The sequence below is a fragment of the Branchiostoma floridae genome, chromosome 1 (genome assembly GCF_000003815.2).
Source record: "Branchiostoma floridae strain S238N-H82 chromosome 1, Bfl_VNyyK, whole genome shotgun sequence".
Taxonomy (NCBI): domain Eukaryota; kingdom Metazoa; phylum Chordata; class Leptocardii; order Amphioxiformes; family Branchiostomatidae; genus Branchiostoma; species Branchiostoma floridae.
This window is the reverse complement of record NC_049979.1, coordinates 11705953-11729930: the sequence shown is the minus strand read 5'-3', so window position 1 is coordinate 11729930 and position 23978 is coordinate 11705953. Positions and strand designations below refer to the sequence as shown.

At 42.7% G+C, this 23978-nt stretch overlaps 3 protein-coding genes across 19 annotated transcripts in view; 1 reads left to right on the top strand and 2 right to left on the bottom strand.

The window, feature by feature from the left end:
* Window positions 1-26: 26 nt before the first annotated feature.
* Window positions 27-11160, bottom strand: LOC118410052. Its single transcript, XM_035811533.1, has 16 exons — window positions 11105-11160; window positions 10667-10855; window positions 8883-9104; window positions 8688-8711; window positions 7986-8174; window positions 6829-6990; window positions 6455-6574; window positions 5955-6104; window positions 3846-4028; window positions 3493-3651; window positions 3184-3282; window positions 2547-2701; window positions 2210-2318; window positions 1739-1877; window positions 1269-1335; window positions 27-1152 (listed from the first exon to the last, which is right to left on the bottom strand). The coding sequence occupies exons 3-16, from the start codon at window positions 8962-8964 to the stop codon at window positions 823-825; spliced, it is 1968 nt and encodes a 655-aa protein (XP_035667426.1). The 5' UTR covers window positions 8965-9104; window positions 10667-10855; window positions 11105-11160; the 3' UTR covers window positions 27-822.
* Window positions 11161-12270: 1110 nt separating this feature from the next.
* LOC118410153 lies at window positions 12271-15272 on the top strand. The gene is made up of 5 exons (XM_035811689.1): window positions 12271-12639; window positions 13121-13285; window positions 13748-13945; window positions 14520-14670; window positions 15121-15272. Exons 1-5 carry the CDS (start codon window positions 12525-12527, stop codon window positions 15167-15169), a joined length of 678 nt encoding a protein of 225 aa, XP_035667582.1. The 5' UTR covers window positions 12271-12524; the 3' UTR covers window positions 15170-15272.
* A 1444-nt stretch (window positions 15273-16716) lies between these two features.
* The window catches only part of LOC118409922 (centrosomal protein of 170 kDa-like), a 30142-nt gene continuing 22880 nt past the window's right edge, over window positions 16717-23978 (bottom strand). For all 17 annotated transcript variants that reach the window (XM_035811316.1, XM_035811335.1, XM_035811378.1 and 14 more), the window contains 4 exons: window positions 20142-20227; window positions 19605-19689; window positions 18917-18968; window positions 16717-18567 (listed from right to left, as the gene is read on the bottom strand). In XM_035811316.1, coding sequence (XP_035667209.1) covers window positions 18290-18567; window positions 18917-18968; window positions 19605-19689; window positions 20142-20227 — 501 coding nt within the window. In that variant the 3' untranslated portion in view covers window positions 16717-18289. The remainder of the gene's footprint in view (window positions 18568-18916; window positions 18969-19604; window positions 19690-20141; window positions 20228-23978) is intronic.

The window sequence follows — 23978 nt, the reverse complement described above, 5'->3', positions numbered from 1 at the left end:
TGATTCACATACAGTGTATGCAAACCTAAGAAATAAGCAGTATTTAATTGCAGAAACAAGAATGCTTTGAATACAATGTATTCACTGATGTGTGAACGCATCTCTTGTCACTTAAGATCTACCTGTTTATTTAAGGTCAGACATTTTAATTTAGATTGTAGTAAAGCAACAGATTTTAGATCATGTCATTGATCAACTCTGACATAGGTCCACTCCGATTTTAATCTACGAAATGATGCTGCAGCTTAGATCAAGCTTAGACAAAGGACGAGCATAAGATCAAGCTGAGAACAATAAATGTATGAAACCTGCATCATATATCCAGTGACTTGGCTGCTAAGAGAATTCAAGAGTAAATCTAAGTAAGATGAAAGCGCCAGTATTCATGTAACTAGTTGATGTGTCAGCCAAATTTAGCATACAGAGATCGACTAAGTTGGATATGATACGGCATCGCCTTATTACACAAAAAGGCATCTGTACACTAATCATGTTTTCTACATAACTGAAAACTTTCCATATTCTTCTGAACAGTACTACATATTTACCATAATTGGTAGATGATGTATATCACTATATGATGTATACAAAGTTAGTTGAATGTTTCTTTGAGGTGCTCTGATTGAGATCTTTGGAAAACATTACAACAAATTAGAGAATATACACAGATGAAAACAAACATTATGTAGCATCAGTTGTAGCAAAGACAACAAGAAGGAGGAAGATACAGATTACATCTTTGTGCAATAATAAACAAGTTCTCATATTTGATAAAATTTTGCAATTTTTCATCAATAGTTGTCTAAGTAAACTAATGTTAGTCTAATCATCTTCACTAGAACCCCCTTCATCATCACTTTCTGCACCTGTATCTTCATCCTTTCCTCCTCTATCATCACCCTTTCCTTCATCCTTTCCTTTCCCATCATTACTTCCTTCTTCCTCACTTCCTTCTTCCTCACTTTTATCATCATCATCACCGTCACCTTTCTGTTCTGTATCCTGATCATTGTCTGATCCCTGCTCTTCTTCATTTTCATCACTGCCTGGTTCCTCATTTTCAGATTCTTTCTCTTCCTCTGGTGCTGCCTCAGTTACACCCCCTGCAGTGACGGCTCCATCCACCAGCCCCTCATCAGACTCAGCACCAAGCTGTATTGAAAAAAATGTTCTTGTGTAACAAAGCTTGCATCATCTCCAACAGCCCTCCAACAAAGTTTGTTCAAATAGACTTTTAATTGGGACCAACAAATAAAGGTTTTCGTCACCATTCCAATTTTTTCTTCCTCGTCTGATGTTAGTTCCTCCTCTTGCTTCAGTTCTCTAGCCCGGATTCTGCACAGATTTGTGGAAAGAAAGGTGGTACACATTAACTAAAGGCAGCCTGCCAATTTTGAAAAAAAAATATGAAAGAGAACAGTTTCTTTGTTATAAAACTAAGCCCTGTTCTTATTATCATAAACGTCAAACAATCACAAGAAATCAAAGTACAACCGAGTTGTGTTTGTGCTGATTTAGAGGCCTGAGATATGATAATCCTGTTAAATATTCACATGGCGGTTCAGCCAATAACTGTAAATCATTAAAATGTAATGCAATTGACAGGAAGCAAGCAAAAGTCCCTGTCTTTATAAGAAAATCATTGTGAATGGGGGTTGAGTGTAGGAATAGCATACAGTAAGTTCAGCCATTTATTTCTGTTTACTCCCAGTCCACAGAAAAGCTGACAACTACAAACCTTTTCATGATCAAGCACACAATGCCAACAAGCACAATGTATCCCCCAAATCCACAAAGAGCCCCATAGATAGCTGGGTTCTTTAATTTGATTTCTTGTGCCTGGCCAAGAGCCTGGTCCATCATGTTAGCCTTGACAACTGCAGAAGTAAAAGTTATACACCTGCTCATTAAAAGGAACAAACATATGAAGCACTGTGTTTATAAACAATCTCTACAGCTGGATAAAGACAGATTATGATGTTCTGAGTGACAGTCATCACAGTTCACTTCAACTGCTAGAACAGGTCCAATACTGTTTTATGAAATGAAACTGGAAAACAAGCAAAAGTCACTGGTGTCAAACACGATTATGGAAGGATACAGGAGAACAAAATGCATGTAATGCAAAGCATGTCAAATCAACTGATCAACATTTGGTATATGAAAGAAATGACACTCAAGGTTTCTGTCTGTAACCCATCCAGGTTACCGTTTAGTTGCACCCTGTTGGTTGTGTAGTGTCTGCCTTTCTGTGGATCTTTCACATCACAGGTGTACACACCGGAGTCCTCCAGGCTTAGTTCGGGTATCACAAGACTCTGTGGATGTCAAGATTTGGTGCTGAAGAAGCTCAAGTGGCTGAGAGGAATGTGCATCACAGGTGACACTACTTTTCAACTCTACCTTATTGTAACAATATCTTGGAAGCTCATCTGTGTTGGTAGTAATCAGAGTACAATGTTTGATTCTGATATAAAGACTTTTAGATGACCTAAGGTTCTAACCATGACAAGTCAAGTCACAGGCAGGTGTGTTTCTACACTTACTCCCAGGTTTTCCATGTTCTTTACGACGTTGTCGTCCCTTTTCCATTGAGCAGTCGCCCCCTCAATCAGGATGGCTAACACCCCAGCGTTGCAGGGCAGACTGATTTGGGTTTTAGTCTTCACAGTCTTCCCACCTTTACCCTCTCTTGGGATCACTGTGGGGAGACGAGGTGGGTAGATGTGACAGGGAAGGGTGTAATACAATTATTGGGTCATAGCTGGGGATACAGGATAAGGAGAAACAAACGAATTTAAACATAAACCACCTGTCTGTTTCTGTGTATGAAAAGAAGTGCATACATTAATACTTTAAGTGCCAAGACAGCATCATGGCAAGTCTCTACCAGACTCCCTAGGTTGCTGGAAAAATAATAGGACTTGGGCAAATACACTGATAACATGCCAGAAGAGTTAGCCGGGCTGGGAGTACAGCAAACCATTTACTTCCAGCCCAGCTAACTCCTTGGGTATGTTATCTGTCTATTTGCCCCATTCCTGCTATTTTCCCAGTGACCTATGGAGTCTGGCGTATAGATTTCTGGTACATCATGGCTTCTACTGCTTGCTAGTATACAGTACAATGATCAGTGATATTGATAATCCAGAGTTTGTGATCTTTGATCAAATGAATCCTCACCTGTTACTGCATATATTATAGGTGCATTGTCTGGATCTTCTTCTGTACCCCTTCTGCACACATAGATGCCTCTGTCTTCAACCTCGGAGGACTTGATAGCTGTAACAAGACAAAAGACCTCAGAGTGTTAGGGGGACAAGGTCTCAATACACGCTACAGGGTTTTGATGCAGATTGTTAACACCAAATCTCTTTTATCTATATAATATTTATTAAAGAATATGTACCATGCATGCATGATAATGTTCTTGTTTTGATATCTTTCCATAAGCTACAGTACATGTATGATTTCCTACCCTCAGACACTTACTTAGATCCCACTTGTCCAACACCAAGTGTTTTCCATCCACCTCTAAGGACATGCCGTCTTTTTTCCACTCAGCCGATTCTGCAGCCAATTGAGTCTTGTCTCGTCTACAGGGGAGTTTAGCATCTGTAACTGTCTCTACTATGATGTTGTAATGGATTTCTGCAAACAGAAGATGTGCTACATGATTCAAAGCTATTAATGTACTTATGAATTTAGAGATACAGACTAGCAGCAAGGCAAGGTTGATATCTGATATTAACATTGGTAACCAAAATCATCTAATTTTGGCATTAGGTTAGCAATATAACAGCGGGATAGTCAAACATTGTCCAGCTCATCTCTTCATGACTCACTGTTTTCCTCTTGCACAATGAGATTTGCAAGTGCTTGTTGCTTCAGCTGCTCTGCTGTGGGGTTTCCTTGTACTTCCAGTAGAGAACAAGGTGGCAGGGAGCATTCAGCCTCCTCTCTGTCCGTCCCATGACAGGTGTTCGCCAGGGTTCCATCCTCGTTCTTACACTGTCTTATTCTAAATCCTGAAAATAAACTAAGTGTCAGTCACTGGTAATGATACCAAAGGGATATTGTATGATATGAACAGTAAGTGAGAATGCTTCAACAAGAAAAAAATTAGTATCTACATGTAACTCATTTTTCTTAGGACATCAAGATAAAATTGTGGAAACAACACCTTGTAAATCAAATGAAAGATGAAAAACATGCAAGGAAAGACCTTGTATTGGTGGTTGTGGATGTCATCTCAATAGATAGATCATCCTATTTTTAAAAGACCATATTTTGCTGAGGGATTCTCCTTTCTGGTCTTATCATGGGCGATAGGCCATCGAGTTTTTGTCAAAATCGCTGTTGCTTTATTTTTACGTATACACTCAACACACACTGTATACAGTACTACCGTACTGTGTACTCGGTCCATTGAATCAAATAATAAACAAGCATGCTGAGCTTGAAAGACGCACTGTGTACGCCGAGCTCCGTTTGCTGCGTCGTTCTAGATCACGGGGATAGTTCGCGCAAAGGTCGACGGGTGTAGAACAGTTTCGCAGTTGGCTCGAACGCGTTCGCGAAGCCCTGCTCGAACCGATGAACCGCCAAGGGGCTAACTTCTCTAACTGCATAAAAGTGACTGGGTAGGAAATACTATCCGGCAAGAGCGTTACCAATAGGGGTGGCAGCAGGAAATGTGACTTAGAACCATGGTTCTATGATGGATCTGGGGCTTCTCGGCTTTTACGTGAGAATAGTTTTCGGCGTGGCTGGTTTGACAAAAGGCAATAGGCCATCGAGTATTTGTTGAAATCAGTATTACATGTACTTTGTCGTACTGAAATAAGACTCCATGAACTCAAACAGTGTGCACTCGTTCCACAGAGATTCACGAGAATCAATCATACACTGACTACCAAACACACAGTGTACTCGGTCCACTCAAATATTCCCGTGAATCATACACTAACACACTCTGCGTCTTGTTCACTGAAAGAATTCCGAGAATCATAACACTAACATACACCATGCACTCAGTCCACTGAAAGAATCCTGAGAATCATACACAATCATACACACGGTGTACTTGGTTCACTGAAACTTTCGCGGGAACTTTTCTGAGTCTTGCGTCTGATTGGCTAGCAAGGATGTAATCGTCTTGTGCAGCAGCGACCCTACCGGCCAGGTATGGTACTGCTGGTAACGCTGTTCCCCGGAAATCGAACTTTACAAAATGCTGCATATTTTCTTTATTATTAGGTGTTGTGTCCTAAGGAATCTTACATGGCTAGAAAGTAACACCTAGATAATAAGCAGTATCAGTGTGTTTTATTTCATTGCGGCATTTCGCCGAAAACAAGGGCTTTTGAAACGGCGTTTCCTACCTATTTATTATTGTTCCTAACACCAAAGCGTTCGGAAGTCAGTGTTCGGTAAACTTCGGGTGATTTCGGCAACCGTTCGTATGTGTGATTCTTTGGAATCGACAGCGTGTTTGTGTAACCGCTAAGTCTACGATTCTCGGGAATCTTTCCGTGGACCGAGTACACAGTGTGTGTAAGTGAAAACAATGTGTGTAAGTGTACGATTCTTGGGAATCTTTCCGTGGACCGAGTACCCAGTGTGTATAAGTGTACGATTCTCGGGCCTGAATTTTTCCGTGGACAGAGTACCCGGGTGTGTGTAAGTGTACGATTCTCGGCAATCTTTCCTTGGAGTCAGATATTTATTACAGCAAACTAATACTGATTTCAACAAAAACTCGATGGCCTACCGCCTATGGTCTTATGCTGATTTGTTGTACAGTTTTATTAACTCAGCCCAAGGCAACTCAGTCTGACACCCTCGTCGGCTTGACCCATATATGTTGTTCATTGAAGTTGGTCTGATTAGCCATAGGCTATGTTGTAAAAGTGTTGAGGTCCAACATTCCTGAGACATGTCCTCATCCCTACCTGTCGCCATGCCACAGGTGGCTGTGCACTGTTGCCAGTCGCCCCAGTTGGTCCACTCTGCTACAGTCCACTCTGCTACAGACTCACACTGCTCCATCATGTACTCTGCAACCTCACACTGCTTCATGTCTTCATCCTCTCCTTCACAGTCTTACAAAAAATGCAAGAAACAATTTCATTCCATGGACTAGCAGATAGAAATTTGTATCTTCTGTATTGATAACAGCTACAGGAACAAACTACCTATCAGGAGGTGCCAATAGTCAATAATGCTGATAGTATTTTTTTTACCAAACTAAAGATATTACTGTTGATGAGTTTTCAGAATTGTGAGTATAATTTATTGCTTGACACACATTTTCAACTGAATTAAAACAAAAGCAATAGCTAATTTTTTTTCTAATATACATGCTTGTATTTACATGCTCAGCCACTTGTTGCAATGGGCACACTGCACAAAAGACTACTACTGGTATGTAGAGAAAACAGGTTGGCCTCACATTCGCCGTCCCCAACAGGAGGAGGGTTGTCACAGTCCCTGTGTCTGGTGTGTAAACCTTCTCTACACTGTGGGTAACAGTCTGGCGACCACGGGCCCCACCAGCCCCACTGGCCATCCTCTGGGGGTTAGAAATAAGAAGAAAATACTGTCTACTACTGGTCTCCAATTGTCAAGTGAAAGGTCAAGATGGAGAGGAAGCAGGCAATCTTTAAGAAAAATTCTATTGTGAAATGTAACACAGTCAAACTATGCTTCAATTGGTATTTACTTACAATCTAAAAGTTTCTGCTCACTGAGTGCACAGTATACTAAATCCTATCAGTTTGATGAAGCACTAATTGTAGGTAGAATAGAAAAGAAGAACTGACTTACGGGGAGGACAGGGGTCGTGTCTCCACTCCTGATCACAGCCCTTAACCTCCTCTGCCTCTCCAGGACAGGGAGACCCGATCCCCAGACAATCCCTGATCCTCTTCCTCACAGGAGCGTCACAGGTCATGGAGCAAGTAGACCAGGACGACCAGTCAGTCCACTCTGTACAGAATGGGAAAAAATCACATTGTGACATACAGAGGCACTAGATTTGCTGATTACACACCCTGAAAAATGATAAACAATCGTAATGAAATCTTTTTGATTGCACTATCCACTTAATTATCAGATTTATTACCATCAGATTTAGTCTTGCGGGGATAGACGTGTTATGATATAGAAATTGTGCTTGTCACAGTTGATGATTGCAATCTTGTTTCTGGTCTATTGCAATGCCCTTTTTATAAGGCCCCGTTCATACTAGGATTCGCGTATCCGGATATATCCGGGTACGGCGCAAATCTGGATATATCCATTTGCGTTCATACCAGGGTTAGACGAATCCGGATATGATTATTCGCGTCCAAAATCAGATCCGGATATATCCTAATTACATCATCTGATACTGTTTGGTGACGTCAAACATAACTCTTAAGTATCGTTTGCATTGGTGTATGATGGTAAGGGTGAGGCAACGGGCTGCGTCGTGCACTTGGAAGAAGGCAATGCAACCAAAATGACGGAGTGTTTGCACGGCTACAAGTACACGTCTTCACGACCTACTCGACACTTTAAAATGACGTGTACTTGTAGCCGTGCAAACACTCCGTCATTTTGGTTGCATTGCCTTCTTCCAAGTGCACGACGCAGCCCGTTGCCTCACCCTTACCATGCTACACTAAAGCAAACGCTACTTAAGAGTTTGACGTCAGATCCGACAGCGAATCCGGATACGTGAATCCTATTGCGTTCATACCAGGGTTCACCCCGCAGCGAATCCGGATAAATCCACCTCCAGATGTGGATTCGGCGTATCCGGATATATCCCATAAAGATCCGGATTTGGACCGTTCATACCAGGGTTCGCGAATCTGGATTCACCACGAATCAGGATATATCCGGATACGCGAATCCTAGTTTGAACGGGGTGTAAAGCTAATTCGGTGTCCCTATAGACTGAAAAATAATCATTAGCAATCGTCAGACCCAGGTCTTACCTTTTTCACAGTACTCCTCACATGCAGCAGGCTCTTCCTGCCTGTCTGCCCCCTGCTCATCCCCGATGCAGTGATGTCCAGGTGTTGGAGCAGGGTCATCACAGTAACGCTCCCTCCTAGCCTGGACACCAGGCCGACATGGCTCAGTGCATTCCCAGTTACTCCACTCACCCCAGTTCCCATTGTAGTCTACAAAATTACATATTCTTTGATAAATGCTATTTCCTGCCTGCCTAAGTGCCTAGGCCAGGGACTGGCTCCTTGCTCATCTTCATCAGAACTCTTCAAGCTGCACGGTCCTTTGCACCTGTTTCCGCAGACATAAGACGCAATCCCGTGTCTTTTGTAATTTAATCCTTCCAGCGCTTCGGAGGTCTACCCCATGGTCCTGGCTTTTGAAACTCCTGGTAGTAGGTTTTATGGACCAATGTGTTTGGTGGTTACCTTACTACATGTCCGAACCACCTGTTAGTCTTCTAAACCTGATGGCCTTGACAATGGAGTGTTCTATTCCGAGTCTTCCTCTGATTTCATCATATGGTGTATGATCACGGAGTGTAATACAGAGAATCGCCCTTAGGCATCACATTTCGAGAGTTAACAGAAGAGTCTCATCTGACTTTTTCATGCTATTTCTGGTACGCTACATCACACAAAGGTTAAAAAGCTAGGTCAGTGAATAAAAATTGGAATCGTACTTACAAGCTCCTCTTCCACCATTGTCAGCTGCAGTGCAAAAAATATAAAAGATATTTAACAGTGTATTTACAGATATCAAGTCCACAAGCAGCGGTTCAAATTGTGATACTTTCAGAATATTGCAGTTTGAAAATCAGAGTCTGCCAACTTCATAACCATACATATAGTGGATAAAGGTGAACTTCCATCAATCCTTACCTTCACAAGGCTTTTCACAGGTCCCATCCTCAAAGGTTGCTATTCGCTCCCACTCCCCCCTCATCTCGGGGTGACACACCATGCCTTGGCACTCCCTGTGCCTGACATGGGTGCCTGTTCCACATGCCGCTGGGGATGTGTTACACAGTGACCAGGCAGCCCAGGGGCCCCACTGACCTCCTTGACCAGGTACATGAGACAAACTAGATGAAGCGCTCGTATCTATATAAATAAAGAGTCAGCACAAGGATATAAAATATGCGACAACGCCCTGTGGAAAGTGGGGAAAACGAAGCATCAAGTTCTATGAGGCCAAAGTCAACGTCAAAGCCGAAGCACCATAGTAATACAATGTACACACAACAACAACAAGAACGCCCCGTACAAACGGGTGAAGGTAGGGAAGAGGGGAAAAAACTGTGGTGCAGCACTTCTCGGACAGCATCCGTGGGACAGGCGGGGTGAAGAGAAAAGCAGTTGATACGGCAGCAAGGAGGCGCATTACCAGCAAAAAATCCATCCTGTTCCGAGCGGTTTAAGGGGTGCAGCTCGGAGTGGAGACTTCCGGTCCAACTTGGGTTACCGTAGTAATCCTCACGGCAGCAACATTTTTTGACTGAAGAAAACTGTTATTGTACTAATCACGTGAAACCACACACGTATAAGAACGGTGCCTACAAGGCCTAAGGAGGAGGAATGGTAGCAACTTCAGAAGATGCTTCTTTTGGATGACATTATATGATGTCCATTTCCAGTGTAAGAAGTGAGTTATAAGAAACAGTCTCATGGCTCCTGGGATTCGAATCCGCGCTGAACCCGGGCCACCAGCTCACAAATCCACTACTCCCCCTTTCCTTTTTGAGATTCGTTCTCGAATCTCCAAGTTCATCACATCTTAAGCCTGTTACTGAACTCACAGGGTCGGCATGGGAAGGAAAGTAAGAAACTGTTTGAAACTGCAGTCTCCTGGCTCCCAGAATTCGCACCAGCACCATTAATCACCAGTTCACAAACCCAATGCTGACCACTACTGGTGCACCCAAAGGGTTAGATCCATTTGGCATGTGGTCAGTTTGGTGGCGCTTTGACCCTATGGCACTGGTACACTTAGTAGCAAACTACTTTCCGGATGGTACCCAGGCTACTTTGGTTTGGTTATACAGATCTCCATCTCCAGACCAAGCCAAACCAAACCAAACCAAACCAAACCAAAACCCAGGTTACTAATAAGAGTAGCTGCATGTCCATCAATTATCCATTAGTCCTTCTATTTCTCAAGTGACTTCTCCTTTGTCTTGTATGATCCCTTGTCAGTTATTTTATCTTGTGGGGACTAAATTGAGGTAATCTCTTACTTGTATTATATTATAATATACTTTAGAGTTCGGCGACCTCATGCCTCCATGAAATATGTAGAGCTTTTGACATTTTGTAAATTTCATGCAATCGACAAACACATTAACATAGTTTATGCGTGGTGTAGTTACTAACGTACATATGTCATAATTATCAAATTCCCATCATTAATCATAAATCGTTTTTGCAATTTGACACAAATTATGTAAGTAAGTTCCTCATTACCATACTTGGTATCTGCTTATATCCCACCTATTATAATTAACATATGTTACATTTATGGAAGTTCAGTTATTGAAAACAATGGAATATACAAGTTCCTCATTAATTATGCAAATCAAGTCCTCATTTGTATAACCTGTATATCATTATGAACTTCAAAAATGCCCCTGCCATCCCAAAACATCCCAACAATAGAACTAATATACCTGGACAGAATACTCCTGAGTCGCACTGTTGTATCTCCTCAGTATCTCCATAACACTCCGCCCCGCCGTGCTCTGGTGCCGGATTGGTGCAGCTTCGGTCCCGAGTCTGCGTACCGACTCCACACGTCACGCTGCAGTCAGACCATGCGCTCCAGTCAGACCAGCCGCCGTCAACTACATGGACGGCTACTACAATGACAATTCTGATTTTTTTATTAGGAGTTAAAGAGGGCTCATGAAATGGCACATGCATGCTAATAACAATATGTCTATCATCTCAATGTTTTTAAGCAAAAGCTTTCATGAAAGTATTCAATACTTTTATTTGATTCGAAATGGCATATGCATGATGTATCTTTGCCTTTTCCATTGATAATGTAATAAATCAAAGATGACAGCTTAGAAATACAAATACATGAACAACAATAGAACTTATACCTGGACAGAATACTCCCGAGTCGCACTGTTGTGTCTCCTCAGTATCTCCATAACACTCCGCCCCGCCGTGCTCTGGTGCCGGATTGGTGCAGCTTCGGTCCCGAGTCTGCGTACCGACTCCGCACGTCACGCTGCAGTCAGACCATGCGCTCCAGTCAGACCAGCTGCCATCAACTACATGGAAAACAGAGAAAAGGTAGTCGACGTCTGAAAAAAACAGTTAAAGTTAAATACAGCTTTTCAAGAAGGCTACTACAGCGACAATTCTGATTTTTCTTATTAGGGGCTAAATACGGCTCATTCAAAATGGCAATAAAATGGCTATTAATACTATGTATATCATTTCAATGTTTAATGCAGATTTAAAAGCTTTCATGAAAACTATTCAATACATTGATTATTTGATTCGAAATGGCACATGCATTCAATACTCAAAATTCGTAAAAAACACAGGGTAAAATATAACCTCCATGACATTTCATGGAGGTAACAAGTTGTCAAGTAATGAGTCAAGACCATATCATAAAAGTGAAGAGCGGCCTAGAATGGAACCAGATGTTTCCTACCTGGCCGAAGAAGCTCTACTCTACTCTACTTTACTCTAATCTTTATAATAATAATCATCTGGTGTATTTTGCCAGTAGGTACCCAAAGTATGAGTAATGAGGCTGTTTAACGTGGTCGAGGCACCTCCTCGAGCACGGGACCCCCGTTTTACGTCCCTCCCGGAAGACGATTTCGTGGAAACTTCGTGAGGCTACAGCAATCCGGACGTCCTTGGTTGGTCCCCCATCCAAGCACTGTCCGGACCGTCGCGTTGCTTAACTTCCGAGATCGAGGGATCGGGTGTACCAACGCGCCACGCGGCCTATATAAACTGTGGGTGACCAAAAATATTCAAGACCTACTTTGGCTGTGGACTTCTGGAACCCAGGTAGAAAATACTACCGTAACAACGATAAGCAGCATCTGTTTCAGTCATCAGTTCCGATATGTCTTGTTATATTGCTGTTGAACTCGACTAAAAAAGAACACCATTTTTGAAAAGTTCGAAATCTGGCGGCCATATTTAAATAGCCATTACGTCATGCGCGAGGAAACGACGCGCATGCTTTTCCCGCGAAAAAAACAGACTCAACCAAGTAAGGGTGGGACTAATACACTATACTACGTAATATGTGGATTTTATTATAAAGTAAATGTTTGAAAGAATACTTTATATTGTGACAACAATATTGAAAGAAAAATACAGACCTGTTTGTAACGAATGATGTGAAGCATCATATTCTATTTCAAACTTATTTGAATACATACTACCCATTACGTAGTGGTATATGACACAAAGCTAGGTGCCATTTAAAACGAAGAAGAGGAAAGAGTTGCTGAGATTGTTGGGCTGCTTTGTTGTCAGCCTTTCGCCATGCCAAAGCGACCTAACCCTTGGGGAGACTACGCCCCGCAGCTTAAGACTCATGTCGGGCAGAAGGAAGTCAATCTAGGCGTCTGCAAGGAGCAGAATATGAAGGCTGTGTACGGTAAGTATCTGCGTCATAAGGCGGCCAAGATGGAGGCCTGGGAAGAAAAATAACAGACACGTGCAGCGTCACTACTTCTGTCTTTCTGTTGCTTTGTCAGTGTTCTGTCTTGTTTCGATTTGTTGTGTTTTTGGCGTAGGTGTAGTGAAGTTGTGGTTACTTTTGCCCAGAAGGTTATGAGTTGAGTACAGTTATGTACTGGGGTGTGTGTTTCTGAACAGCACAACAGTTCTAGTGGATGGATGTTTATACCTTCTTTATGATGCTATATTCGCTATCATAATGGTCTTTCTGAATTGGAGAAATGACACACATATCGTATATCTATGGTACTGTAGCAGCATTTAAGGTCTTATGGCCTGGATAGCTCTTAGGATCGTGAGAAATGACACAGGTTTGGACTCCCTAACTTGTTTTTTGAAATGCATTTTTTTTGCTGAAGTGAAGACATTGATTGTATGATTCCAACTCATCTCCCCAGAGCACACCCAGAAGATGCTGTTCGAAGGTGCCAGGAAGTGTAACGGTGCCGTGGAGCTGACAGCAGCTGTCACAGATGTACCTATGGACCATCAACATGAAGACCACCTGTTGGCAGGACAGCTACACCTGGATAGATACCTCCAGGTGCCTCAGGTGCATGCAGGTAAGGACTTTTGTTCTGACGATGCTACGTGCCCTACGTCATGGCTACAAGAAAAAGGCACTTACCCGTTGCTCAAGAAGACTTTTTTGGGGTGGAGGGTGTGCAGGGTATTCATTAGAATTGCACAAGAAATTCATCAGTCTTTCTGCAGCTGTTTGGGAACAGCCTGTCAAATGTCAAGATCAAAATAAAGAACGTTTGCACTGACATTTACATACACCACCTAAACCTTCCTTGAATACACCTGCAATTCTGTTGCGGCTTTTGGCTCACCGTGAAACCTTTTTTTTTCAAGGCCTTTCTTTATCATGTCTGAAGACTATACCATATTCTTCTTTCCAAGATCATAGTAACAGTATGAAAAAGAATGGTATTTTCTCTGGCTAAAGCTGATAATTTCAAACATTTTCCAGCAGCATATAAAATGTCTTAATAATTTATTACATTGTGAATTTGGTACAGGTGCAAATGGTCAGTCCCATGGACTCAACGGTCACTCCCATGGACTCAACGGTCACTCCCATGGACTCAACGGTCACTCCAATGGACTCAATGGTCACCCCAGTGGACTGAATGGCCACACCAATGGACTCAATGGCCATGGTGGAGCAAATGGTCACTCCCACCTGAACGGTCACTTCAAAGTCATGATAGGGAAAGGTGAGGTCAATTTCAATTTTTTTGTGTGTTTTGATACATGATGGCTTCATTTGTATTGATGCTTGTACAACTTATTTGAATTTTTCTTTTGTATTTGTGCTTAATACAACACATTTGAATTCTTCTTTTGAATTTTTCTTTTAACACATACAGACGCTCATTTTTCCACTCTACCATTCCCCATTAGAATGCCCTTCCTGGCATGGTTATTACAGTTCCCACTGTTACGACGTTCTGTGCCAGGCTGGAGGCCTGCCCACCTAGCCTGGAACCTCAACTGGGTGCTAGTGTTGTAGATGCTTTATGCATGGCCCAGCTTACATGCGCTATGAAACAAATGTTACAATTTAGATGTTGTAACTATTTTTTCATGGACTGTTACCACCAGAGGTATATCTCCAGAGGATTATCCCTCCCTCAAAGCCAGATTCAGACAGTTCACACTACGATTTGGGAATCAGAATCATTCCAGTGATTGGAGGAATCAGGATTTGCGAATTCTGGTATGAACAGGGACTGGAATCCTAGTATGAATATGATAACTGAAGATCAATGGTTGCTTGTGATGTTGTAGGGTCTCTCAGCCCAACCTCCTGCCAGGTGTGCAGCCGTCCCATCCGAGCCCTGTACTGCTGCAGCTTCTGCGACAAGGCCATGTGTTCCTCCTGCCAGCGCCAGTGCAGCAACTGCTATGGGGAGTTCTGTCTGCTCTGCTCTGTGGCCAAGTAAGTAAAGTACAGTAGAGGGCTCTCCTCAACTTAACATGCATGCCTGTCCTGTCACTTTGGTGGAGCAAAGCTTTGTGTGAAACACTGAAGGTACACGGAATCTAGGTAGTCCATGGGTGTATGTACCAAAAACGCTGTTGCCTACATTCTGAGCTTCCAATTACAAAAAGCTTCATGTCAATTTTGTGGGTGTGTTATTGCACTAACAACCTGCTGAAAATGTTATTGCCCAACGAGTCGGATATCTTTGTATGTCCCAAAACACCTAGCTTCTGTCAAGAGACACAGAGTCCTGGTACCGAGGTGTAATATTGTTGCAGTTTTTCTCATTGGTTCCTCACCATTGTTTTCTTCACTGTATTACTGAGATATGCCAGTACAACAGAAATGTACATATATAAGAAAAATAACTGGATTTTATATAAATTGTTATCTTTTATCCCCTAGTTATGACTCCAGGGATGAGAGATCCTTCTGCTTGAGCTGCTCAACCTGAAGTTACAAGATGCTGTATTGTCTATGATAGGAAAGTGAAAGTATGAACAAAGAAAATAGAAACTATTGTTGGTCATTCCAGGTGAAAATGTTCAAATATTAAATAGCTTATGGTGAAGCTGTTGTTTATGAAAGGGCTTCAGTATGTTGTGGAAACATCTGCTTTATAGGAGATTGTTGGTGATAGGGCAGAGAGAGAGCTAAAAGATCTTATGCTATGAGAGACCACTGTTAGTTTGAGTTGTTAACTGCTTAAAGGGCAACTGCATTTCTGGTATGATAAATTGAAGGAAAAAGTGCTAGTGTCAGTCCACCTTTTGTGGAGATAGAGAGTTGGCTTACGTTTTGTAGACCTATGCTGTCAATTGTCTTTAACAAATGTCATAATAGGATGTCATACTGAAAATAAGACTAATATTTACCTAAGACACATCATAGTAATGATAATGAAGTAGAACTTGCCTTGAGAGTATTCTTGAATACATGTATATATGCAGACTTCTCAAAATTGATTGAAAGTAGGGAAATTAAACTGATGCTTGAAAAGCTTTAGAGTGGCACCTGCCATTCTGTGTCAACTGTGATGGTCATTCTCAAAATTGATTTCATCTTCGATGTTACTGTACATTTCTAAATTGCATTGTACACCATGTTTCCTGTAAGAATTACCATATACATGTACAAAGTATTTGCTGTCCATATAAACTTCATTGATTGAAGAAACCACTTTTGTTAGACTGTAACAACTTGGAATATTTCTTAATAAAGAAGTTATTTTTGACAACTGCTTTGTAAATACACTGTTGTATTTTTTTTGAGGAGGAAAAGCCTCACACAGAGCTTTGATCACATTTCCATCGGCTCTTTTCAGAATGATGTGTAGGAAGCCATGGGTCGGTAGCAGTGTTCTAGCCAGCCTGAGATGTTTTTCCGTTCCCTGGATTTTGAACGGAAGTCCTGTCGAGTGCCAGAGGCTTCCACATGATGGTCCAGGAAAATTTTGAAATACTATTTCCTGCATTTTAAGGGGCAAATTTTGCTGGTAGAGTAGACTCGGCTCAATGGCATCTGTCCTGAATTTTTGGAAATCTTTGCAAAATTTCATTTCTTTAATATCTGTACATGCTGATTTTTTGTCAGTCACAGAGGACAGAATGGGCAATTTTTTTGGTCCATCCCCAGCTGCAAAATTCCGTCAAAGGACAGATGCTGGCTAGAACCCTGGTCGGTATCAATCCTTTTTACAGATCACACAGTGAACCTGCTCCCCAGGATAAGAGGCATCTTAAAGCATCCAGGGGGTCAAATTTATTTCTATTTTTTAGAACAGTGCGTCCAACGTCTGGACACATGCCTGGCTCAAAGCCTGCAGTAAAGTTTCAAGCAGATGGAGAAAGGCAAAATTTTAACATTGTCAAACTCCTGGTTCTACAAAGCTGGGCATGGTGCTCCACAAATGTGCCAAACGTGAGTAAGTACATAGTGAGACCAAATATAGTACTTAACGCCCTGGAATTAATGCTCACATAATGAATCAGAAAGCACTGCCACGATACATATTCATAGCTTTATTTCACATTGGTTTGCATAAATAAGTCATTGTAAATATTGTAAAATGCACACTTGTACTTTCATGATATAAATTAAAACAAAGTCACTGATAGTTCCAGTTGATACAGTGTGGTGGGGTAGCTTTGATTTGTCTTGGCAAGGTTTGAAAATTAAAAATATACAAAATAACCATCTTTAAAAAATTGCATAAAATACATTTTTATTAAAAGTGAAGATAGAAGATAAATAATACCACTTAAATGTTAACTTGTAACCAATGTTGACATACTTTCAAAGGTACTCTTGTATAGACAGACATCTATGTTCTTTCCAACAATACTGCAAAATGTACAGTCAAAAACAAATCATAAGTTAAAATAGCAGAGGCATTTGCATCAATGGGTGTGATGTGATGAGCTCCCATGGCAGCAGCATATCTGAACTCTCCAAGCAGATGTTGGGGTGAAAGGTCAGCTGAGCACTGACAGCAAGAGAATCATGTCAGTCAGAGAAGTAGTCAGAAAGCATGGCAATCTTCCACACCAACATCTACTTGAAGATAAGCATTTCTGGTCATCCAACCCCCCATCTCACACTTAGTAACCAGTCAGTTATTATGTCAGGTAAGACACTTTTCTCCTTGCGATCAGCAACATTGCCTAACTCACATGACTGACTGTCTGCATACAATTCTCATACGCATACATGTATGTTTGGTAACTGGCTCACAATTATATATTGACAATTCATATTTTTGATGCAATGTATTTTACATTTATCATTTGCTATTATATGTAATGTGACTAGTTTGCACCACCGCTTGGACAGTCCCCATGGTTCCCCAGATGCGGTGACTTGGAGTTGGCTCTTTTAGTTGGCTTTTTTTCTCACTTCATCTAGAGACAGACTAAAATTTCATCAATACAAGTATGCTTAACATTTTTTTTCAATATTTGCACCTTTCTTTGACACTTTTAAGGAATCCCTTCACAGCAGTATCTGCTGTTTTTTCTTTCCTCGTTATGACTTTTTGAGTGCTGCTTTTTAATTTCAGGAAGATGAGCCACAACACAGGTTAGGACAGGACAAAACACTGATTGCACTGAAGAAAGCTGGGACATGCTAGGGTATCAATGATCAAGGTTACCTTCTCTAATGCTGATGTACTCTGCAGCTACCGGGTAACCAGAAAACTGTCACTAGGTCAGGAGGAACCTAAACACATTTCAAGTAGGATCTGGATAAATAGATTTCATTTCTTCACTTTGTCATGTTCAAACTACCTCTACTGGCAAGCTTAATTTATCAAATTCATCCACCATAGCCAAAAATCAAACATGATCTCTTTTCATAAATCAGTTGAACATGTAAGAAACTTTTTGGCATGGACATAAATTATGCACATAACTTGCAGTTATGATACAATGCCTTGGACAACAATCGGCTGTGAAACAGTTGCATCACACCCCTAAAGCATACACCCGTAGACTGTCAGGTATGGGTTCAACAAGGGCAAGATTTTTACTAATGAAACCGTTCTTGCAACATTGCTGGTTTAGAACCAGGGAAGTTATTCCATAGTGGAGTAGTCCTCGTCTCCTGACGGGTTGAACCTGTTGAAGTGAATATCGAACTCCCCGTCCTCGGAGTCCATCCCCTCCGACTGCTCGGACAGCGACCGGTCGGCGGCCTGCCAGGAACGCGTTTTCTGCTCGTACTCGGAGACGGGGGTCCTGTGGCCGGTGGAGGATGGGGTGGAGGCTGGGGGACCCACCAGGGTAGAGCTGGAGTCGTCCTCAGTACTGTCGACTGGGATCTGGTCATCTGGGTCAATCAACCGGTCCAGAACTGGGTAACAACACAACAATGATATTGTTAATGCTACATGTGATGCCATCTGAGCCAGTCTTTTTATGAATAGTTGAAAATCAGGTGGGTAAATCACTGGTTTGTATGCTCACGGTTCATGATTGGAGCAAAAATGATCAGAAAACACTGCAGCAGAGACATCTAGCCGAAGTGTGAAGTAGAGCATGTCAGTGTTACCCTGAGGAAGGTGACAGACAGTCACCAAATTGTACACTAGGTTTCAACTCTTTGGTTGTGTACTAGTACTACTGGCTGAAAACAGTTCACAAATCACATAACACAGTAAGGTACATGTAGTAGAAATGTTGGATAACAGAAAAACACCCACCTTCTATCTGCCTCTCTACTCTTCTCAGGTTACCAAGAATGGCTGCAATCTCCTGTGGTGAAATGAAAAGAGCATGTCAGCCTTTGACAGCTTCATACAGAGACAGATTGTGATGATGATGTTCGAGAGACAGACTGCTGTATTCACCTTCCCTATTCCAATGTATCACCAGCCTGGCTGCCGTCCACTCTACAGTTGAAACCGCTGGCTCAATCTTTTTGCATGCTTCTGTGGTAAGCAAGCAAAAAGATTGAGCCCACACAGAAGAAAGCAAAAACATTGAGCCAGTGGTTACTGCAGAGGATGGCACCCAATCTAATATATTTGTACACGCTCTCCAACAAGATCTCTTCAGTGTCACTGACGAAAGATAACGGATGTTGTCTGAAACATCTGACCATCTCCAAAATCATATCCAGTTGCCTGAGTAATTGCTATTTGGCATATACAATGTAATATATTAGTACATGTTTCAAGAAAGATATTTGTACATTTTCAGATACAATAGGGCTACACTTCCCATTATTACAATGGGCAGTGTGGTTTAAAGTCTGGTCACATCACTTTTTCTGTTCCCTACTTGTTGACATTGTATGTATGTTTGTACTTAAAGTTAGAAGCAGAATTGTACAGAAAAGCCATATGGTGTCTACTGAAAACTGTATCCAATCCATGTACATTGACTGACCTGATTGGAAGACTTCAGCATTGGAAGGTCAGCATCATCTCGAGACTTCACATCAGGAAGGGGCTGATCAGGTCCATACACATGTCTGATAAACAAAGAACAGATCTAGTTAGATGAGCCACCACTTACCCAAACAAGACCATACATGCCTGTACTGACATGTAAAATAATATAGTCTGCAATTGTAAGATGCCATATGGCACTGTCTACACTCATCTCAAAGCTCCACTTGAAAGCAATGATATGTGAACATACTTAACCTACAATTTAAGAGTTCTAAAGGATTCTATCTTAACCTTGCATTATCTGTAAAAAAAATCCCAAAGTACTAAAGATTTAAGGAGCTCATCATTTTGGATACCAAACACCAGAAAATATATTAATAAACTTTACATGTAGTATGTTTTGACGGATCTCTACTTCTACAGCCTAGATTTAAAATATTGATCATTACAGCAATGCCACGGCCTGACATTTATGCATGGTCAATGTAGAGCTAAAATTCAACTTGACAAGAAGTTTAAGTCTGTGACTGACCTTGCTTTAGCCACAGTCCTGTCTATGGTCAGCTTGATCTTCTGAGACAGACGGTGGACAGAGGTGATGACCAGATTGTCCAGTGGCTGTAGGAAGAAAACAGATTACCTGAGTGCTGAACCTACAACCTACAAGTAAGGTGGCGCTCCTGCAGGGGCAGCCGCGGTCTTTTCACCTCTCCCCTGTAGGAGCCCTTTATGGTGTCTTCAACCAGTCTTTTGTGTTCGGGATGTGCAATATTTATGTCTTGTGCGTTACCTGTAAGTGTGAAGGTTGTCCAGGACCGAAATTTCCGAGCTTTGTGGGATTCTAGACGCATCACCGAGGAACTGTGTCGGCCTGTTGGTACCTGGAACAATGGCGTCCCCTGGTACCTTGCGTTACTCTTTGGAATTCCTTAGGAGTCTGCGTCGGGCTATACCCACGGTTGATCAACAGGCTCGGGAAAGAATCAAAGACAGTCTCCGATGTCATGGATTGTTGCGCAGACCGCGAGGGACAAAGGCAGGAAGAAATAAGGTACGAAAGATCACTACGATTGTTGGCAATCGTCCTCCCCCCTCCCCAACATTTACATGTAAATCAGGCTTGGAGTTAAAACACAGTGGAGACCGAATCGCACAGCTGCGTCCAATCAAAACAAGCAGGATTGAATTGCCTCGTCAGAATGGAATGCCAAAAATCCTGCTGACGAACGCCCGCTCACTGACCAACAAGCTTGATGAACTTAACATTGTTTATTGTTTATTGTTTATTGTTCATTCACTCCTTTAGTTGTTAACATAACAATGCAGCAACTAATCTTCCAGGAGTAATACACATAAAACACATACAGTTTGCAACATACACACATACAACATGTCAATAAAAAATCATTAAACAAAAACACATGTGCCTTATCCAATAATCATCAATCATCCAGCCCCTCATGTGTCTTTAGCTAAGTCTCGCATATGTTTCACCAGCTGCCGTCTGAAAAACCTGGATGTGTTCGCAGTTTGCAGCTCATGTGATAGTTTGTTCCAATCTGTTGCTGCTCTATATGTGAAGGATTTTTTCAGGCTGTTTGTTTTTGGTTTTTCAGTTCTTAAGTTTTTCCGTGCCGCGTGTCTCGTGTGATAACTATGCTGGTCCGATACCAAATGTAGTCTACTGTACAATGAAGACGGCTCCCTGGCAAGGAGTACCTTGTGAAATGTACACATGCTGCTTACATAGAGTCTTTCGCTCACAGTTAACCATGATAAGACATTGTGCATATGCTTGATCGGGGTGCGATTAGTTCCCAAGGTTGTTCTGACGTCCAACAAGATCGACGTTTCAGTAGTGACGGAGACGTGGTTTTCTGCCGATCTACCTCTTGAAGCATCGTGCATTGAAGGCTACAGTCAGATTCGTAAAGACCGTACTGAGAGGAGAGGGGGTGGAGTTGCGATTTACATAAAAAACGATATTGCAAGCAGGCCCTTGGACTTGGTTGTACCTGAGGAACTGGAATGCGCATGGGTACACCTTCGGCCAAAACGGCTTCCGAGGGAGGTCTCATCCCTGGCCCTTTGTGCTGTATACAGCCCCCCAGCCTCACCTCACGAAGCTGTTTTGCTAGAACACCTGTCGGAGTCCATCGACCTGTTGCGGAACTCTCACCCAGATATAGGACTAGTCTTACTTGGAGATTTTAACCGCCTGGACATCGCTGATCTTTGCTGTTTCAGCTCACTTCAGCAAGTCGTTGAAGCCCCAACTCGTGGCGAAGCTGTTCTGGACCTGATACTGACTAATGTGAGTAGCTTCTACGAATCTCCCGTCACAGCTCCCCCCATTGGTCGTAGTGACCACGTCTGTGTCATCATGCCAGGGAAACACAGACAGACATCCAACACTGTACACAAGAAGGTAGTACGTCCGATGCGTGACTCGGATTCCAGGGCGTTTGGATCTTGGATCACCACTCACTCTTGGGATGAGGTTCTGCTAGCCACCTCTGCCGAGTCCAAGTGCGATGCCTTCTACAGTACTTTGAAGTGTGCGGTGGATAAGTACTTCCCGACTAAAGTGGTGCGCCTCCACTGCAGAGACAAACCATGGGTCACTCCCTGTATCAAAGCCCTAATCGAGAAACGCCAGAAGGCTTTCCACAAGGGCAACACAAGTGCCTGGAAACGGTATCGGAACAGGGTTATATGGGAAATCTCCACTGCTAAACGAAACCACTACCGGGACAAGGTTGAACACCTCAAGGCTGCAGATCCCATGGAATGGTACCGCAACATTAAAGACATGACCGGCATACGTCGTGACCAAGGCAACCAAATCCTGGGCGTTGACAACACTAATCCCAAAGAAGCGGCTAATGCCATAAACACGTACTTGGCAGCAGCCTCCCAGCAATTCCCACCGCTGTCGCTAGACGAACTGCCGTCCTTCCTGCCTGCGTGTAGCCCTCCCCCGGTGGTCACAGTGTGGGATATGTACCACCAACTTCGGAAAGTGAAGGTAGGAAAGGCTGCCGGCGTTGATAACATCTCTCCCAGACTAGTGCGGGAATTTGCGTTTGAGTTGAGCTCGCCTATGACTGACATCTTCAACACCTCTCTTGCTGAAGGATCAGTGCCCTCCATATGGAAGAAAGCCAACGTTGTTCCTGTTCCGAAAGAGAACCCACCACGCCTTGACAAATTACGGCCAATCTCATTAACTTCCATCTTTGCCAAGATATGTGAAGGGTTTGTGACCAGATGGTGTTTACAGGACATTCTACCTAACATTGACAACCGGCAGTTCGGCTCACTTAGGGGAAGGTCCACGACACATTGCCTTACTAGCCTTGTTCACAGCCTTGCCTGTGCTACTGACAAACCCGGACATGTTAGTACGTTGGTACTTACGGACTTCACGCGTGCTTTTGACCGAGTACATCACCTGACGGCAATGAACAAACTCCTTGAACTTGGTGTCCGCCGGTCCATCCTCCCTTGGGTCTGCAACTTCCTCTCGCACCGGCAGCAACGTGTCACATACAAAGGAACACATTCAGAGTGGGAAACGCTCACCTGTGGAGTACCTCAGGGCACAAAGCTTGGTCCCCTGGTCTTCCTAGCCCTCATAAATGATGCAGCCCCCCAAGATGACACTTCAGCAGAGGCCTGGAAATATGTTGACGATATGTCTCTTGCAGAGGCCAGACTAGCGTCACACCCGTCGAAAGTACAAACCGACCTAGACAACCTAGTAAGCTGGACTGACAAAAACTATATGCAGCTCAACCCAACTAAATGCATGGTGTTGTTCATATGCTTCTTGCGAAAAACACCCGAAATTCCCAGACTGTTTGTTGGTGCATCTGAACTTGAAGTTGTGCACAAGGCCAAGGTCCTTGGTGTAATATTACAAGCAAACTTGAAGTGGACTGCACATGTGGTAATGATTGTGGGCAAAGCTAACCGCCGTCTATATATGATAAGGTGTTTGAAGAAACACGGTCTGAGCACTAGCGACTTAGTACTTGTGTACATAGGGTTTGTCCGCCCCACCCTGGAATACACCTGCCAGGTCTGGCACCCTGGGCTTACAGTAGAACTGTCATGTATGATTGAACGTGTCCAAGTCAGGGCCTGTAAGATCATTCTTGGTCGTTCTTTCAGTTCCTACAGTTCTGCGCTACTGATTTGTAAATTAGAACCTCTGCATGTAAGGCGTAAAGCTCTCTGCCTGAAGTTTGCCAGATCTATTGTTCATTCTGAGGTTTTCAACTGCTGGCTACCACCACGCCGCTCTGAGGTACATGGCAGGGACCTAAGAAATGCTGACAACTTCAGCCAGTTTAAGTGCCGAACA